Genomic DNA, 20,855 nt, shown 5'->3' with positions numbered 1-20,855 from the left:
GGCATTTTATCGTAAAACTGTCTTGTTTTTCTACCCTCCATAGCTCAATCTTGCTTTCTGTTTAAAATGGTGCCCAGAAAGAAAAGACACTGTGCCCTCACATGACTCTCTCAGTGTTTTGATGACATGTGGGGCCAATCTGTTATAATGAGAACAGAGCTATCTGGCAGAAAGGCGCATCAGGACACAATGTTGACAGATGCATCATAGGCATAGAGATCCTTAGGCAGCAAACATCTTACAGCATAGTGGGGAGTAAATAAAAAGGGGGGAAACACAAGAAACGGAAAGCTATCTAGGGAGAGAGCTTTTCTATGAAGCTTCAGTCTGCTGAGAATGAGGAGAAATGAAAGGAAACCAGAAGAAAAGCTGATATTGCTAAGTAACATGCATGAATAGGAATCACTGGCTTCAAACATTTGTTTGTTAGTAGTGTTATAATCTATGCAAAGTGCTCATCATGTCCTGCCAAATCTAGCATCAGGCAAACAAAAAATAAATATCAACATGACTAACAGAATCTTGACCTCTGCTGGCTACTTACTACCAAATACTTCACAGCTCACATAAACATTTTAGGGTTGGGTTGACCGGCTTGTAATAATATTCCCCCAGAGTCTTGCCAAAGCTTCACCCATTACACTAAAATTACGAGCACCACTTGGTTATACTTTATTATTCCCTGTGAGGAAATTTGTCCTGTGAATTTGACCCATTTAACTTTTTATCCCGGGAGCCAACTTCAACTACACCCCAATGCCAGGAGTATTGCCTAACATGCATGTCTTTTAGGGTCAGAAAAACGAAGAATATGGAGAAAACCCATGCCAATACAAGGAGAACATGCAAAGTCCACAAAGAAGAACTACAGCTCAACCTAGAGGGGTTTCAACAGAGGACCATTTGGCTGTCACAACACAGTGTCACCCCATAAACAGATGTCCAATTACATAGCCTTTTAGTCAGCATAGTTTATTGTTTTCTTTTCCTTAAAGGAATAGTTCAACATTTTGGAAAACATGCTTAATCGCTTTCTTACCGACAATTAGATGAGAAGATCCATACCACTTTTATGTCGGTCCGCTAAAAATGAGGGCACCACCAGCAGACATTTAGCATTGTTTAGCATAAAGTCAGGAAGCAGAGTGAAACATCTAGCTCAGCTCTGTCGATAGGTTAAAAAAATACGCCTGCCAGCACCTGTAAATCCCACCAATTATCAAGTTACATCTTGTTTGTTTAATCTGAACCGAACTGAGGAGTAAAAATTACAAGTTGTGGTTTTACGGGGCCTTATGCGCAGAACTATTTAATTTGAGCTTTAGACGTCCTGGTAGGAGAGATTATTGATTTATTTTTTCCTTTAGACAGACACAGCAAGGCTAGCGGTTTCTCCTTTTTTCCAGCCTTAATGCTTAGTTAAGCTAACCATCTCCTGGTTGTAATGTTTAACAGACACAGGCAAAAGTGGTATCGATCTTCACATCTAATTCTTGATAAAAAGCCACAGAGCAAAAAGCAATTGTAATACTTGAGTATAAGTTGTTTGGGACCATACCAGTCTGCTTTGTAAGATGTGACTATTTTTGTTCACGGGGCAATAGTAATATTAAATATAAAGACAGAGAGAGAGAAGAAAATAGAAGAAGGAAAGAGAAAAAACTACATGCAATCAGTTGTTTGGGCTCAGCCGTCTAATAAAATGCTATTTTGTAATTATAGTACTTGAGTGAGCCAACCAAACTCTAACTCTAAACTGTCAATTAGCAGCAATGAGCTGTCAAATGTGCATATTGGAAAGCCCTGGGGGTTTATTAACCCTTGACCTTGCACTGATTGGCTGGCTTAGGAAATTCCACAAACGGATTGACTCTTTTATGCTCTTCCCTAAACCCCAGTGTGAAGCTTTTCTTTCTGTGCATTGTACTCTCTGGTGTTTATCTGTCCCCTTTCTCTTTCACTTCCTCCAAAACACACCGTTTCATGTGACTGTGGGGCGTCAGAACCATGGCTGTACCAGAGCTATCCCCATACAAGCCGGTTGGGTTCCCATTAGACAGAGCTTCATGTTGCTTTAAAAAAGGAAACAGGCATCTACATATAAGCCAGAGGTGTTTTCTTTTCTCGTGCCATGAAATGTAAACTCTAAACCCAGGTATAGAATAAACCAAAATGGTTAATTACAAACTGTCATGACTGTGTACACACAACAGATATTCCCGTCTGTCAGCATCGTGGATGACTATACCACTGAAGAACACGTTAAATTTAAGGGTTAAAATTTCTGAATCTTAGGAGAGCACGAACCCTGGGAAAGGTGAGTCTTAAATGCTACACAGCAGAGCCAGCAACAGACAAAAATGGGTTGACTTGAACAAAAAGGATGAGTGCCCAAAAGCCACCAGAGCCATTATGGAAAAAGCAATACAAGCAACAAGCATTAGGCTACAATGTAGTCTAGGTGTATAGAAAATTAGGCCTTTAAAGCCCATTTCAGCCCAATGTTTATTTATTTTTTGAACTAGGTTAAAAATGCATCCACCAAAACCAACCCTTAGCGATGTATGCACCAGTCAAAGGAGAATACATCCACAGAAAAAGAGGGATGAGAAAACAAAGGGAAAGAGGGAGCACAGGCTGGAGGAAGTTACAAAGTTTGGCATGCTGTTGGATACATACCCTGCTTGGCTACAATCTCGATAGGGCAGGACAGAAAATACACTATAGAAGGATCTTCTGCCACTGATAAGGACTATCCTATGAAAACAAAAATGGTAAACAAGCTAATCAATGTGTATCTGACAAGAGCCACAGGATAAAGTTTGAAAAAAGTGTGCAGTAAAAATTTAGAATGAAGAGAATGAACTGATAGTTCAGTATGTGTGTGTTGTTTTGTAGTGTTGTAGCATGTAGTCAGTGGTTTGGGAGCAACAATGATGCATTTTTGCTACAAGATCTTACTTTTTTTTATAACTATTTTTAAATTAAATTGCCTTGTACTTGTGTAAACAGTATCCAATCAGACATGTTTCCCAGTGACCAGATGTCAACAGCACAGAAGGCAGAATTTCCATGACTTTAAATAACACTATAACAACCTCAAATTTACTTCTTTTAATAGCTGCAGCTCACAGACACACGAGGAATATCACTAGTCCGACAAAATCAACATCAGGACACTAACAGCACGTGAGTCTGTTGCCAATTGTTTGCCAGTGCCAATTGTTTTAATCAACAAGCAGTTATTAATGGTTTGGAAAATCCAGCTCAGCCTATTTATGAGTAAAAAACAGCTTTACCTATCAACTAATTTGACAGGTTAACTTATGAAGATGGTGCACTGATTGTCTAAACCAGAGGTACTACCTATCACGAGACCTGCTTCTCCATGTCAACCGAATGCTGAACAACAGAACTGACAAATTAATAAATACATCTACACTTTAAGAAACTATTCATGTGAAACAGGATACTTTACTCAAAAAGCAGCGAAATAAGACTCTGTTTCGCAAAACACCAAGGAAAAAAGCTAACTCAATTACCTTTCAAATTCAAAGATTGTGACTGTGAAAATGATGAAAATCACCAGGGAATTATTACTCAGAAAAACTCCATTAGTCTTCTGGCCTACATAAAACAACCATCTCTCCTTTGGTTGCTTTCTGTACACCCAGTAAAATTTCAACACTAGCACCACCGTGCCAAAAGCTGTCTTTATTTAGGGAATTTTCTGCACTGGATACCTGCTTGTATAAACTGTGACACAACGATATGTGATTAAGCACTTAGTAGAGTAGTGTGATTTTATAGTGTGATTCCAAAACTTCAGCAGTGATCAAATCAAAATCAAAATAAAATACAATATATTCAATATAGACATGATTCTCAATCAATTAAGTCACAACAACATTTCTGTGAATGGGGCCAGGCCCGCTCGCTTTGATGTGGCTTGTAATGTGAGAAACATCTAAACTACAGTCCATCGACTGGGGCAGCCTGCCATTATCCACTCAGGACTTGTATTGACTAAGGGATTGCGTTGTTTGCCCTCATACCTTCCATTGCGCATATCATGTTGCCTCATGTTCTTTATGAAGTGGACTTTCTTGAAGCTCTTTGGTCGGGGTGAACCCGATAGGGTTCGGCATCTAAAATTTAAAAACAAACACAACATCAGCACCTAGAAAAACAGAGAAACTGTGCCAGTGGGATACATCACACTGAGCTCAATGTCTCATTTTAGACACAACATTTAATAGCAAACAATGTGAATAAGAAGAGTATTTGTGTGCAGTTTGCTACCTGCGTAGAGGAGCATTTTCCTCAATGTCCTCTAGCGTTTCAAGCGAAGAGCGCTGAGAGATGAGTCTTCGTCTGAGAAGACAGACAGAAGGGAAGTTTGAAGTTAGGGGAAATTAAGAAATGATTACACCAAAATCTTACAGGACCAACTGTCATTCTGCAAAACAGCTTTTAGATGAACTAACTCTGGCAAAATTATAATAATAATAAGCCTTGTCATGATCACATGGTCCTGCAAAGTAATTTGATCAAAAGGCACAATACTAAATCAAAGTCTGCTCCACAGCAATACCTAAAATGGAATAAGTCGGCACTGAAAGTCCATAAGTGATCATTTTTCCCCAGCAATTGATGTCAGTCTAGCTTTTAGAATAAACCAAGTTATCAGTAGAAAATTTGTCAGTAATGAGTTGGGCTGAATTTTGTTGAAAAGTTTTGGACAATATGATGCAAAAGGTTCAGTATGATGTTAAAAAAAATCCTCTATCAATACCTTAGTTTGAGGGATAGAAGCATGTTTAACCCACTTTTTAAAATCAAAATATGTCAAACTGCGGCAGACAATTTGCCTAAAAAAAAAAGTTCTCCGTTTTTAGGTACTTGACGCTTGTAGATACTTAATGCTACCGACACATTTCGGTCAGTACTCGACAAGCATTGAGGTTTGACACCCAGCCCTGGAACAAAGTATATGTGTGGTGACTGAAGGCCCAGGCACAAAGGTCTAACAATGGTGTTAAATTATCACCTGTTTCTGTATGTTCTGTGGTTAATTTACACAGAACGAGTCTTGGACGGTCAAGTTATGACTGCCATCAATCAACACCACTGTGTGCCCGTGTGGTCAATGATCACTCCTCGGTCTTGCGCAGATCACACAGAATTTTCCAGGATCTGAGCTGCTAAGAGGATAATGAGCTGGCTCTGCAAGCACTTTGTGTAACACATTTTGTCACATATGGCCTTTATTTCACACTTTAGTTGCTCGACTCGAAAGGCTAATTCTGCTGGACCACTTTTACATGATCGGCTGCCAGTGTCAGAAACAAACCCACATGCAATAGCTAACTAAGCGTGAGCTGTTCCAAAATTAGGTTGCAATTGCATGTTTAGCACAATATCAACATAATCCAACTCATTATTCTTTCCTACAAAGTGGCCACAATTGAAGAAGTGGAAATTAATTAGCGGTCAAATAACAAAAACCTGACAAATTATTCCAAAGAATCTATCTGTCATCAAGTACTAAATAGCTCCGCAGCTGTCTTATTACTCCGCCAGGCCAAGTAAGGGCACAAACAAATGACTGTTCACACCACGCATACTATATATATCATCTCGGACTATGTTATTATTTTCGCAAATCAAAATGTTTTGCAATGCTTTAGACCCTGCAGCATAGAGACAAGTTGATGACACTTAACCTGACCCCATGCCCTCTTCAATGAGCATCTCACCCAAAGGTAGAGACAGTGGAGCGTAAAGTAGAGTGGCTGGTTAATAAACGACAGAGCATGAGGACAAATTAACAAAAGACGACTCTGTCCTTGAGGATCTCCCTGGGTTTAAACCAACACAAGCTGAGTGAACTCTGTACACCGGAGGAGATGGGGTGAGATAAGTGTTTACATGAAGAGCCAGACTGCTGAAGCAGACAGGGAGCAGAGAGCCATTATTCTGGCTAACCCTATGCGCTGTATATTATGACCCTAATGAACAGTAAAATTCTTTGTCCAAATGATTTTAACAGCGTGCAGCTGACATCACACACGGTCTCTGCTACTGTGAGCTCAAAGGGTCATACTGAAGGGGCTTGATCTCTGCCTGAAGGTCAGACGAGTGGGATCATGGGATTTATGGTCAGTCTTACATCATCCTTCTTCACTGACAAGCCCGAGAGATGGATTGGCTGGATAAGGATCTATGATTGCGGGTAGTCTAAGAGGACAAGGCTTTTAAATTGCTCGGATGGTGCATCGCTTCATTCCTAAAACTACTTTATGCAAAATGCCGATCCATTAAGGTCAATAAGAAAACATTTCCATGGCTTATTTTGGTGTATTTAGAGATGAAATGGGATCTTAGCATGGATAACAGTCTTTAGCTAATGAGAAAATAAAAGTAGCCTCATCTTAGTCTTTAATCCAACACTGACAAAAATTAAGGGTTTCTGTTTGAAGGTTTAAAGTAACACTGCACTAATCAATATTTTTATCTGAACAATGGATCAAATGACTGTGTCACACAAAAGGCGTCTCTAGTAGTAATTAACTAACAAAGAATTACTACACTGCAGTTCTCTTTAGCTCTATAGAGTGTTTTAGCTTTTTTCAGCTCTTCGTTTTGGTTTTATGGCTCGCAGCTTCACTGTTATGGTTCACTCTCACTGCTCTCATCAGCGTTGTTTACGGCAAAAGCAGGCAAGTGTTTCCAGCAGGCTTTAACAACCCACTGTGCAGAGACACATATTTCCCTCAGGACTTGGTGGAGGCCAAAACATAGCTAAACGGAGAGTGAATACTGGAATTAAATTCACTAGGTGGCCAGAAACACAACTCCAAATGAATGCTAAAGTTTCTTCATATCTGCTAAATGTCTAAATAGGCTACTGTTTGCTAACACTTGTCATAACAAGGTCATATTTGTGTTTACAGCTTGTTGTGCCGTCACCCAATTGGCCAAAAAAAAAAAAGCAAATTAATGCAGGTTCATAGAAGTATAATTTGGGGTTTTTTTTCAAATTCTATCTTAATACATTACTCAAATGCTAATGTACACTGAAATATTCATTATTTTCTGTAATCAATCCTCCTGTCCATACTGGCAGGCGATCCCTTCCTACTGCGATAAGATGGAGGACAAAATGCACAGTACTGATTCCATGTAAGATGCATTGTAAAGTTCAGCCGAAGCTAATATGAGACTGCAGCTGTCTGAGTTAGCCCAATTATCCTCCAAAGTCACTCTAAAGTCTTTTTAGTATAAAATTCCCTCTTTGTAGTTCCTCAAACATTGTCTTCTTTCAGAGCTGCAGTGGCGTAAAACAAAAATGGAATCTCGCACTATAAAGGCCGTAACTTTGGAAGCTACCCACTGTGATTTCACTAACTAAGACTGCTAAAGGCCCATTTTAGATTTGGTTGAATTTTTTCACATATTGAGAACTGGACAGGAGAAATGACTACAGTGACAAAATGCTCTCAACATACATATTGGCATGAGAACTGAATAAAATCCAAACCTATCTGGTAACTCGGCAAACAGTGTTCTACTGTATCCCAAAGTCTGTTCCAAAGAAGAAATGATCTCTTATTGTAACAATTTGTCTAAATTCTGTGGGGTATTTTGTAATTTTTCCAGTCCGAATCTCTGCGAATTGTTACTTTCCTTCAAAGATCATTCACCACTTGGCCGAAGGGCATTTCCATTTCATGAGGAACCAGCTGAACTGTGCTTGAGAGGACTTTGATCCAGCCACTGTAGATGAACAGCAGCAGCAGGACGTGTTTTTAATGCAAAAGCTGTTTTCCAGGCTGGTACAAATCCCAGGCCACTTATTCACTTTGGACGCAAACGATACCAACTAGGGTTAGAACATCAGTTTCTATGCAGTTTAACATTGACAGGATGCGGTCAGAAGCTTCAAAGAAGCCTGAGTATAAATCAATGGCAAAAGAGCAATATCAAGCAACCCTCAGTGTCTTTGAAACAATTCCTGCTATTGTTGCCTCAAGTAATTTTATTTATTCATTTTTCATAAATACAACCAATACAGCATTAAGATATTTCTACTGTAGACACAACACCATCCTCTTGGAATTGAAACAGTTTTAAAAAACTATTGATAATCCTGCCCAATGGTGTCATGAAATAGGGCTATAAAACTGAAGTGGACTATTTAGATTTTGAGATTAAACAGTTTCACACGTACATCCTGTTGGCAGTTTGCTGCAGGACACAGTCTTCCATTTTGCCGGAGAGTCGCTGAATTGAAATAAATTTAATGTTCTGGGCTTTTTCATAAAAATACAGCATGGGAAATGGGAACGGAAATGTGATTATTTTGATTTTTTTTTTTTAATCCAGTTAAAGCAGTTCAGCCTATTTGATCTTCAAACACACCGAGAACGTAAATGGGATGTATCAGCAGATTTTAAAAATAAATGATCAAAGAGGAAGTTACAGAAACAGAAACAGAAATTAAATAGTTCTGGTGTGTAGTACAACAGCAATATATGCCACGGTTAGCTGTTCAGGGTTGGGAACCGAACAAGTCATAATGTGGAAATTTAACTCTGGGGTCCAACTTCAAGCTGCATGAGGTAAAACACATGCCGACCCTTGTTACTCAGTCTTATTTACTCACAGTGGGATTTTTTCATTTAAATCATACAGGCTTTTCTGGGCATTTGTTGACAGCTCAGACATTGAGAGACTCTTTGGAAGGAAAATGAAGCATTCTTATATAAGCCTGTGATTATGCCAACCATGACCTCAGCTAACAACAATCAACATCATAACCAGAAGTATGTGACCCAATCGCCCAAGAACTCCACAGGACCATTATAATGGCTTGTGCCTCTTGTTTTCCAGCCACAGTTTCTGCTGCCTCATGCTAAAAAAATCTTGTTAAAATACTGTAAAGTACGTGATTCTGCACTTTCTAATGCTGATGGGAACCACACTAAAAGAAGACTTGAGAAGACTTGGCCTGGTCTTAGTGGGGGAAGGATGAAATGAAAATAGCTCTACACCTTAGGCAGACAAGGCCAGATGGTAATAGGTATGCTATATTTAAACTGCAGCTCTGGGCATGCTGATTCATGATGGATGAACGGTGAGGAGTGGATGGAAAGCAGACTATGAAATCAGCCATAATTTTCATGCATTTGATTCTGATTAGGATATGGACTAAAGCAGTTTTGGCCTCAGAGAGTCCATTCTGGCAGCACATCAGAGGCTCTGCAACTTCCTGAATGGGAGCGGGACTGAAGGCCAAAAAGCCTGAGGGGAGAGTGTGTCTCTGATGCCCCTGGGAGAGGAAGTGGAGGACAGAAAATACAGAGCCGAGAGCCAGGTTGCTTCTCAGAAAGCCTGGGCATCCTGCCTCTCCCAGCCAGGGACCTCTGTACACGTTTTCACCAGCTGCCCTCAGAAAACAATCCAGGCACTGTGCAGAGCGCTTGTCTGTCTGCGTGCCGGTGGAATATGGCCGCGCTCCATCAACAGGTTGCTTACTTCCCTACATTAGAATTCATTTTGAGTGGACATCCTCCAAACACATTCCAAAAGCAGGGTACAGTCAGGGTTTAACAACTTCATACTGTTGTTAGATATCAGATATGCAACAGCTGAGCATCGAACCTGAACTGAAATGTGTCCATAGCACAAAGTACTCAACACTGACTGTGAGTACTTAAATCTCTGATTTGAATTCTAATTTTGCCAGTTGTTCCAGTCAAACCTCCTTAATGACTGCTTCTGTTTAACATTTGTAAGTTTTGCTTGGACTGGAAAAAAGTGTTCAGTAGAAAAACATATATACATTTCTCAGAGTAAGGTATTGAAATAGGTATTGTTGCAGTATGGGTACCCAAACTCAGGTATTCTCCTGGAATCAGCGTTAGTGAAAAATTTCAAACAATACCGTGGTGGAAGTGAAGCATGTCAGTGCATCCAACAGCCTGTGTTTGTGTGAAATGCAATCCAACCGCATGCGTATACAATTCAGTGCCACCATATATACCCATCTGAACCAAACAACTTGCACTTTGAGAATGAAAATTCAATGTTGACCTTGGAAACATTACTTGACAGAACAATCTCACCATTCAGTATTTCATCTGGAACTTTCTATCATAGCAGACGATTTTCCTCAGCACATGGGGTTTGCTCGGCTGTCACGGAATTGTAGATTTTCAAATTGCTATTTTTCTGAGTAAGGGCTTCTCATCTATGTTGGGTCAGAAGTTGAAAGTTCCAGCAGAGCTGCTAAATGGACCTTTTGTTGAGATTATTTTGTCACCCTCCGTTTCCGAGGTCAAGAATGAACTTTAAATCTCTACTTTTAAGCCAACATGAACAGGAGGTCCTTAAAGTGCTCAGGGAAATGGAAATTCAAACATTTAAAACTGAGTGATATGATCAAAAACTCCAGAACAGCTACTAAATGGACTGTGGTGAGATTGTTACGTCAGCTAATGTTAATTTTATTATGGGCCTGTGTATCATTTCATCTGTTTATTTCTGAAGCCGTAGTAAATGCTTTACTGGATTGTGCTTCGTTGTAAGGTGTTATTTTGTTCTTTCCCTGTACTGTTAATAGTCGCTCATTTAACAATGAAATATGCTGTCGTTTAATGTTATGCAGCGTCTTTAATGCACCACTTTCTCTATCAAAGAGGACAGATTAAGACTTTCGGAAGCTGTTAGTTCAGCAGTGCAATTTCCATCAGGTCAGGAAGGGGAACTAGATGCTTACTGAGTGTTTCACCATGAAGCATAGCTTCCTGAGGAGTCTGGCAGAGTCACCGGAGGGAGGAGAGGATTTGGGTGAGAGAGGGGCCCTGAATGGAAAGCAGAACAGAGAGGATTTGACAGCCGGCTCTGACGGTGAGAGAGCCATGAGACGACTGTTACTGACAGCTGTCCTGCTGCACCGTGAGACCCTCCAACCTCTCCTCGTGCCTCCAAAGTGAAGACAAAGTAGACAAGGAGGGCACATAAAAGACATCCACATGGGGCAGCAAGCCCCCTGTTTTATATGTATTTGAAAAGGGGTGTAGAGTTACAGGATGTTTACGTCAGTCAGAGGAGAAGAAAGAGACAGCAGGTGTGTGCCGGGTTTTGGATGACCTTCACTAAAAATAATTTGAGGTTGAGTAAATTTGACATAGAGCATGAGAACATGTACGTAAGTAAACAAGAAACACAGAAAGAAACTGATGAGGTGTGCTGCCGAGTTCCCTCTCCAGGGAAACTAGGTTACAGCTCCACAGCTGTTGTACCTGTTCATTTCATACGGAATTTATCTGCCCCTGTTGCAGACGAGTGAATCATAAGGCTACAACCATCTCTAGGGAGTAAATATACAGTACACAAAGCTGAACTTTGTCCTCCTGCTGTGTATTGTTGTGACCAGACAGACTGCCTTGCTTGGAACCAAAAGTACCATTTAAAAAACAGCTGATTGTAAGAGATCTGCAGGAAAAAGAATTCCTAGAGTTCATTCATTCAGCGCTGGGGTAAGAGGGGTAGTGAGGAAACACGCAAACACAAACATTTAACCCATTAGAAGTTCCTAATAACGATGGGTAAATTAAGTCTTAAACCTTAACTGGATTAACTGATTGATAAGTGAGGCATTTGCCTAATTTTGAAATCCACAAGGAACTATTTACCAAAAAAGCAACAGAAGAAATGCTAATCTGGCCTCTATGTCAGGCTGGTTGTGAGTTGGAATCCAAGCCAACAGGAATAAAATGCAGCAGGGGGTGTGTCAGTAAAATATTCATGTAACTATTAATGCTGATGGAGCACATCTTGAAAACAAGTGAAGCCTTGACTCATAAGGAACATTACCACACACATGATGTCTGCTGCTGTGCATGCCAGCAGAAGCAGACTTTGAAATGGGGGGGGGGTGGGCATGGCTAAGTATTTGTTTGCTTGCAATGATAACATCAATAGACGATTCAATGGCCGGACTCTGCAGACTGCAGAATCCTTTAACATCACCCAAACACCACGTACGCAGGACTCCATGTTCCCAGCATCAGACAATCAGACAGTTCAGTAACATCTTTGTTCTCACAGTTACCTTGACCTCTGTAGCTCAATGGCAGAGTTGGCTATCTGTCCGCCCTCCAGGCAGTAGTTTTGGGAAGCCTGTCTGGAGTAGGAGGCAGGAAGGATTCCCTGAGTGTACGTCTGCAGCCTCCCTCTGGTCGAGGCTGGGACCGCGGAGAAAGGCGAGCTGAACGCGGACGAAGACACGAAAGCGTCGCCCTCCGTGTCTGTACCCGCCGGGGCAGTTGCGGGACCCGTCCCATAACTGGCCCGACTGCCGGCGAGGAGAGCCTGGTTTGCAAAAGCGAGCGCCTGGGCGGCCGTGGTCGCCGCCGCCGCCGCCGCAGCCGCAGCCGCAGCAGCAGCAGCAGCTCCGGCGCCAGCGCCAGCGGCCCCGTACGCCGAGCGCTCCGCGGAAACCAGGCTCTGTCTAGTCCTGGGCTCAAGCGAGCTATCCTCTTCGTTTTGGGTGACTGCGTCGTCTTGCACGGGCCGTCCATCCAAAGAAATGTTGCTGAGAAAAGACAGCGCCGCTTGCCTCCTCCTCGGGTCTATGCGTTTCCGCGTATGCTCGACACCGTGGTGCTTTATCTCAAGCGTGGCTGTGGATGTGTTGCTGCTCGTGGCAGCCGCCATGGTCCGCTCCCAGTGATCCGAGTCCCCGCAGCGGCGATCTTACCTTGCTGTCATTAATATTGTGCTAATCGTGCTTGTGTTGGTGAATGGTAGTGGCCTGTCTTTTAAGTACATGCGTTTAACTGGGTGAAAACAGGGAGGTCACGTGTGTGCAGTATTGTGGCACAGGGAAAAATTGGACCAATGGGCTGTCAGAAATACATGTGGTTTTTTTTTTTTTTTTTTTTTTTTTTTTTTTAATACCTTTTCCTGACTGCTGAAGCCCCGCTCGCTTCTCTGACGGTGCATGCCGAAATTACACAAACCAGGCGCGGCATCTCCAAAACAGTCAGACCTGCACGATATTGATCTGCACTCATTTTTTTGCCATCGTTTTGTGTAACGCATTCCTGCAAGATATGTCTCACATAATGGCCAGAAAACTTTCAGAGCAGCATTACAAATCTCCCTCCAGCACGGCGAAAGAGCTGCTTACCGCGTCCTCAGCGCGCACAAGGCGCAGTTGTGTGCACAGCGACCTATGGCCGCTGACAGAATGGGGCCCGGCTCTGTTTGTTTTGAGAAACTAGATCATTTTCTGGATTGTACAAGTCAGTATCTCTGCAGCAATTGCGCCACCTGCCTGCTTGACATGCATCGGGTCTGCCGGTTTTGGCCATAACCCAATTAAAAACGCCATCTAGTGGCTTTTTGGATGTGAGCCACTGTGGCCTATGCAGGAGCATAGCCATCGCATTTCTGATGAAGGGATCGGGAAAGGCAAGATTGGGGCATGATAATACTTCGGCCATGTAACTGTATTGCATACACTCATACACGTTTTTAAAATTTGAAGTCTTTGGGGAGATATTGCTCATTCCCCCAAATTAATTAATACTTTGATTTAAAAAAGAAGTGAAAATGAATGTGAAAAAAGGACAGAGGACAAAAAGCTACATGCCACACAAAACGTGTTTGTTGTTGACATTCTGCCCTCTCAGATCTTGAAATACAGTGATGTTAAACACTCCCTGCCATGGCAGGATTAAAGTGTTAGGGGGCCTTGCCAGAGCAAAAATGACTCCCGGGCCCTTACTGACCCCTGTTGACCCCTTTTATGTACCCTGTTGTTTCCAGGTTCCTATCAAGTACAGTGCACACAGCAGAAAAACACATGAAAGCTTCATTGTAGGCCCAGAAAACCATCGGTGCTCCCATACTGAAATTCTTTCTGTATCAGGTGCTCTGTGCGTGAATTTGATTGAACACGACGTTATTTAAGATTAGCCAGTTGTGAGCCCAATACAAACTAGAATAATAAAATCTGTAACTAGACACAGCGCCGAAAGAGTCTGTAAACTGGTTACATGATTAGGTAATAATGCTCGAGCACCCAAACATTATAATTTGCAATTCATTAATAAAAACAGACAACTTTGACCAAAGGAAATAATATTAGTAGCTACTACCAGAGGATGTTTCAGTATAAAGATTTTAGGGAACTTTTTTTTAAGCCTCACCATGTAGTTAGGATGGAGGGAGAGGGGAGAGAAATATGAGGAAGAAGGAGAAGAGAGACGACCTCCTTAATGTCATGTTTCACACAGGCATGTATACTATCTGATTTTCACACCTTCAGACAGAGAATAGGGAACTAATCAGTAACATCAGTGCAAAATCCGAATAAAATGAAAACCTGCAGAGCGACAGCTCGATAGCACTGCTAATCTAATGCAGTGTTCCTCCTAATCTCTCTGACATCCACCCTGGTAAATTTACACAAGTCTCAGTAGCAGTTCCAGGCGAGGTGAGCTGAGGTTCGTCAAATTGGCACTATATTATTTAAATTACATTATTTTTTAACAGGTGTTATGGCTACAGAAATGTCGCATAGTAACTGGGGACAATAAGATGTCATTGGCAGAACTGTCACAACACTAGAGTCTGAGTTGTAAATACCAGTTCATCTAATTTATAAAGCTGCTGAGTGGAGACTTTAAACAGCTTTGTCCTTTCTGCAAATTATTAGTGAGCCTGTCAATTCAAAGTCGGTCAAAGACAGAAAAAAGATTGCAATAATCATCAGTCTCTCAAAATCTAATTTAAAAAATTCACTTTAACCACGTTTGATCACAGTATGTATGTAAAGAAATTAAATGTAAAATTCCTATAATATGGAACATTTGAAGCCAAAGCATTAATGTTGCAGATGTCATATAGAAATGATAAAGAGAAATATCCTGTGATAGAGACTATCCACCTGGCCGCAACATTATCACTGCTGTCATCATCTACAGAGTTAAGTCTTACAAGATAGACGAAACATGTTAAAGTGGTCTAAATCAAATGAAATGTTTAAAGAATGGATATTTCTGGCGCATGAATGTGCTTTTTGCAGAGACCGCTAACAACATAACACTTGTCTACCACTAGAGGTCTTTGTTGGACCTCAAATCGGCACCACGCTGCAAGTTTCCAAGGGTCTGTATTGCACAAAAGAACACATTGTAGCTGATGTTTATAAAGCCCCTGGGTGGATGTACATCATTATATCAGTGATAAGTGTATAAGTGCCTTGAAACCGCTAGCAGTGTGTTTTGTTTTTCAAACACTGTAACCAACCGGATTATGGCAGTATGACTGATGATACTGACTCACCAGTGTTTTTAATTACTCATCTTCTAAGGTTGTTTTTTATATTCGTTTTGATTCACTTGTGCTCCTAAAATAGGCACAAAGCAAGTTTCATTCTTTCACTCGAGTACTTATCGTACAGGGAAAGTGTCAACGTTCAAAACCAGAATGCTATAAACAATATATCTACATTTAGCATTTAGCATGGGGTAGCAACACCATACTCTGTAGATCTATGCTCTGATGCCTTTCAGTAGACAGCCTGGGTAACAATAAAGTGTAGGAACTGCAGGTTCTTTGGCCCCAGTTAATCTGAGCGTCCCATCAGTCCCTGCAGCACCGCAGTAAAGACTCCTGCCCTTGGTGAGAAACACTGGGCTTCCTGTGTTTGTGTGAAGTTTCCTACTCATGAAGTACTTCAGCACCTCATTGTGAGGCTTCATGCACATGACTCTGCTATTACTTTCCCAATGATTAAAGACAAACATGCCAGCATGCATCATAAATTTTCCCTCACAGCTGCAACTATACTGTAATCTCTTAATGGATTTAGCATTGTACAGCAGCGCAATAGTAATGGCCTAAATAATGAGAGGAGAAGTTTGAAAGAAAATGGGATTAAGGTGAGAGGACAGAATGTGTAATGAAGAGGGCAAAGATCATAGACAACAATAGGGAAGTAAAATTTAGTCATCCAGGTATTTACTGTTCAATTTAAGTCATGGAATTTAGCACTTACTGAAAGAAACTCCCTGTCAGTGATGTACGTTAACGTTTTTTGGGAATCCCACGCCTGGGAAAGGTTTCACCCTTTTTACCAATAACATTTTGAGTCATCGCAGGATAAAGCAATTAAAATGCCTGCCGAGCTATTTCAGGGGTGCTAATGTCACTGCTTGCCTTAGTAGGTCTCGCTGGGAGGACACACTCTTCATACGTATATGTCCCACACACACACACACACACACACACACACACACTCACAAACACAGAGAGAGAGAGAGAGCCAGGAAAGCATGACAGCATCACTTATAGAGTGCATTAGCACCTGTTTCACCCGAGCAAGAAAACTATACCCTACTATTATGCCGTCCAGTAGACAATGCCTCTAATGCAGTGGAGCCATAGGTCTCGATTCTCATTACATAGGGATAATGAAATGGAAATGTTATGTGATTTTTGATACTGAATTCTCTCGTATTCCCCAGTCGAAAATCAAATCTATCAACATTAGCAGCCGTGGTCAGATTAGGTGTGTGTTGATGAAGGATTAAGATAAGAGTGAGTGTGTGAGGCCAGCACTGAGCGCTCAAACAGGGACGGCTCGTCTTAATGGGACTGGGGTCTTATCAGAGGAATCTAAAGAGCTCCCTGAAGTTCACCCCAGTTTAATCGCTGGCTTTTCGATGACACCTAGATAGCCTGGTGATGTACTCGGTGGTGACCAACATTCACTTTCACAAGAGTGAGAATCATAGGAAATAAATTTAGTGATATAGAATATGGATTATGAATATGTGTCTGTGTGTCAAAAGCTCGCCGTCTCAGAGTCTGCCTGTTTGTGCCTGACACAGACAGATATGCTTATCCTGGTTGAGTGTTAGTGTTAGTGCGCTGTGGTCAAGAGGGCAGGGCTGGTTGTGGTTGGACGCACGTTAGTTTGGAGGGGGGGGTCGGTGGCAGGAGGTGTGGAGAGGTGGTGGGGTCTGCGGTTGTGGCCTGGATTTCAGGACTCTGTTATAGGTCGTGGAGAAAGAGCCCACCCGTGTGCCGCTGCCCCCCAACATCAAACATGCCGTATTATGTTGATATATGGAGATGGCAGGGCAGCACTTTCAACTGATGCAGGCCAGGTCCATCAAAGGATTTATCTCTTCACAAGATTAAAGGGGGCCAAGGCGTCTGCCAAACAAAGGCTAACTCTGGGGGTCAGCCCAGGTCCTGGACTGAGAGATTTACACTTAGACAACCTTCACATCATAGTAAGACCCGGGAGAAGACAACTCAGGCTCGGTGACGTCTGCCCTAAATCTGACAGTTAGTAAATTCAGTTAGCAGTCAGCTAGCTGATACTCGTATCAAGATTGTCCACCATGATTGATAAATCATCCATTAATGTGATTCTGCTGTCGATATCTCTGTATGTATGTGTTGTTGTACATGTTCAGCAATAATGTTTACATGTACATTAGCACATACTTTTGCTGAGACCGCGAGGCAGGCAGGGTTGAAGTGATTCAAAACCCCCTTTATATTTCTGACATGTTCCTGGCATTTTTCAGAATTCCACAGTAGTGACGAAATCACTTTTTGGGACCATTAAGTCAGTAATTTTTTCATATTTCCTTTTAAATAGCATGCTGGGATCTATAGTTAATCTTGTACATGAAAATTTGAGCCACTTTTTACAAATGTGTGTCATATCCAGTGACTTGTTCCTGTTGCTTTGACCTTTGCACTCCTTCCTATTAGTCACTTTGTGATGTTTTTAGTCTAGGAATGCAGGCCTGTTGCCCTTTTTCTAAGATGCTTTGGATAATTAACAGCTAAGTGCCAAAAATAAACGTGTAGAGTTTCACTTGTATTACAATGTGAACATTAATTATTAACCATGTGTCTCATTTTACTGTAAATGTTTTTGACTCTTCCTCATCTTTTCTTTGTCTACCAGCTCCTCTGCAGTTTGCATATTAGCCAAATGCAGACATGAAAAACAATTTGGTCGCAACTTTTTTTTTTTTTTGCAAGAATTTCCTACTTTTGTTTTTCTTTTAGATTAGTATTAGCCAGTGTTTTTGGTAACATACTTTGCTGTTTTCGTTCTGTCTCACAATGAAAACACTCGTTTATATTCATTTGGAATTGAGTGGGTGAGAGACATAAAGTGGACTGGTAGCAAGATACGATCAGGCGCTGTAACTAGAACCAAGCGGATTCTCTCACATGAACATGGATGTTTTAAACGAGCTAAGGCCCGAACTTGGACAAGAAACCCCTAAATCAGGGTAAAACATTTGCAGGAATGTACCTTCACATACTTTACAATTCATTTCACATGGGAATATTTGTCTCACTTATAAAATCAGTGGTGCAGAGTGTTGGGTGATGTTAATGGCGGAGTGAGATGAAGGGGAAGAAAAGCGTTTTAATTGAGTTCTTCTGTTCTTCTAAAGCAGTAAATCCATAATAACTATGAAGTAAAAAAGAAATTTGACCAGTGCTTAATTTTTTTTTTTTTTTTTTTTTACACCTGATCATTAATAAAGCTACTATGCTGTTGTGATCGGCAGCCTGCTAGCCATTGACAAGTTCATAGATAACAGTAACCATGATGAAAGACTGCAACTGAGCCTTTTGCTATGCACTAAAAGCAGCGATGTTGCAGAAATAAACATTAGAAAGCAGAATTCGTTTCTGCAAACTCTGAACTTTGAATATGTTTACGCAAAGAGCAAATATCACAGTCTTTATTCTCCGAGTGTGTCTAAGTGTGTATGTTTTTGTGTGTGTGTGTTTGTCTGTCTGTTGGCCTGTGAGCGTACACGCCTATCTGTGTATGCACATATCAGTATTAGCACAGTGTTGCTACGTGCGGCACCACCAAGCCTCGCCCACAGTAGGAGGAGAGTACAGGGCAGGGTCAAAACTGTGTGAGCCAGAGGAGACGCTGTGCCTGGCACCGCCACATAGATACACACACACACACACACACACACACACACACACACACACACACTAGGCAGGCAACCTTGTGAATCACAGCCAAAGCAGAACAGAATGTACATTAAGGAGGTCGTCTCTCTTCTCCTTCTTCTTCATATTTCTCTCCCCTCTCCCTCCATCCTAACTACATGGTGAGGCTTAAATAAAAGTTCCCTAAAATCTTTATACTGAAGTTCAAATTGGAGGGTAAATCCAGCTCTTCCTCATTTATGTTACTTCCCTTTCGCCTCAAAGTTCAGTCAGTGAAATCATAGAGGGTTTTTTTTTCCCCATCTAAAAAAATTTGGCTCAACTAGGGTTCTACCATTTTACCTACATGTTTTCTTCTTAACATCAAGAGTGTTTAAAGGTTGAAGAGCAATATGCCATAATCAAGCAGTCGCCCTGCTGCTCCCTTCCTCCTTCAGTCACTGTCAAACAGTTTTTAGCGTTGGAGGTCACATGGCTAAACTTTGCCTTGTAAACACCCATCGCAAAGTTCTACCTTTGTGTTAAAGGTCCTGCTTTAACAGTACACCCAATGAGTAGCAGATGAGGGGAGTTGTGTATGTAAGGTTTATAGGTGTGCATGTGTCAGTGTCAGGTGTGCTGTCATGTAGGACTTGGAGGATCTATTGCCGGTCTTGGGACTTTAGTGCAGGGGGAATAATACTCTGTTTTACAGCCAAAATGTGAAACGTTACCCTTAAAGGTAATTAAGCCAAAGACTACAGAAGAATCTAAAGCTGGAAGCCAAAAAAGGGTCAATTTTGACGCTATTTTCTGTTAGGCTTGGGAACTGATCTGAAATGTAGGAAGATTTTTCAGAGAGTTTATTCAGCTATTTTTTCTGCTTTAAACAATAATTCTGCTTTATTACAACTTGGGTCTTATTACTGCAGTTTCGGTTACTTTTGGTAATATTAATGCTGAAACCACCAAAGCCATTGCTGAGATCTGGGAACATGGTGACATTGTGAAAAAGAAGTCTGATAGGGAAAGAAATATGATCATAAAAGTTTTAAGGTTTAAATTTTGTCCATATTGAATGATTCCACACCTCACAGTTTACTTCCCATGCCAACATTCAGTGCCAAAGGAAGGAAATAGTGTTCTCTTTAGGTAATGATGGAGTTTGTAGGGGTGTGGAGGTGGGGTTGGTGGATGGGCATGTAGCCAGTCTGACCATCATGCAGAAGACTGGAGTTTGCGTCCCATAACAGACCAGCAGAAAATGTTCAGCTTTTTATTAACCTTCACTTTAATAGTCCAACATTTTGGGAAAAAGTGAGTGAAACTGAACCACAAATTTATATTTTTTGTGGGATGTAACATGCTAATTAGCAAGGTCTTGAGGAGCTGGTAGGCGGATTTTGTCACTTGCAGACAGAGCCAGGCTAACTGTTTCCCCCTGTTTCCAGTCTCTATGCGAAGTCAAGCTAACCGTCTCCTGGCTCAGGCTTATAATTTAGTGGATAGTAATGGGAGTGGTATCCGTCTTCTCATCTATAACTCTCTGCCGGAAAGCGAATAAGCATACTTCCTAAAATGTTGAGCTATTCCTTTAACCATATTGTACTTTACATGCATATATGTTGTAGAAAGCAAGAATCTTAAAAATGTTGGCATTGCCCATTGAAAAAAGAGATAGAAAAAGTTTGCGTGTAACATGTTATTTTGCGGAATTTTCCAAAATTCTTGTCTGTTTTTAGGACTGGGTTGTAAACAAACCATCAAGTTAGCAAGTTATTTGCCAGAGGAAAATAACAATTTTCCTCTTCACAATTTAAAGACCAACTTCTTGGTTCAACTTT

The 20,855-nt window shown here is 41.2% G+C and overlaps 1 protein-coding gene across 5 annotated transcripts in view; it reads right to left on the bottom strand.

The window, feature by feature from the left end:
• cables1 (Cdk5 and Abl enzyme substrate 1) overlaps positions 1-20,855 on the bottom strand; it is a 38,290-nt gene that overhangs the window by 9,783 nt on the left and 7,652 nt on the right. For 3 of the 5 annotated variants that reach the window (XM_040143124.1, XM_040143123.1, XM_040143121.1), the window contains 4 exons: positions 10,784-10,868; positions 4,303-4,374; positions 4,056-4,148; positions 2,680-2,757 (listed from right to left, as the gene is read on the bottom strand). In XM_040143124.1, the coding sequence (XP_039999058.1) occupies positions 2,680-2,757; positions 4,056-4,084 (107 nt within the window). In that variant the 5' untranslated portion in view covers positions 4,085-4,148; positions 4,303-4,374; positions 10,784-10,868. Of the gene's footprint in view, positions 1-2,679; positions 2,758-4,055; positions 4,149-4,302; positions 4,375-10,783; positions 10,869-12,121; positions 12,896-20,855 lie in introns of those variants that run through there. The other 2 variants (XM_040143122.1, XM_040143119.1) reach the window with 2 other exon arrangements.

This window comes from Xiphias gladius, chromosome 14, assembly GCF_016859285.1.
Source record: "Xiphias gladius isolate SHS-SW01 ecotype Sanya breed wild chromosome 14, ASM1685928v1, whole genome shotgun sequence".
NCBI lineage: Eukaryota > Metazoa > Chordata > Actinopteri > Istiophoriformes > Xiphiidae > Xiphias > Xiphias gladius.
This window is presented reverse-complemented; position numbering and strand designations above follow the sequence as displayed.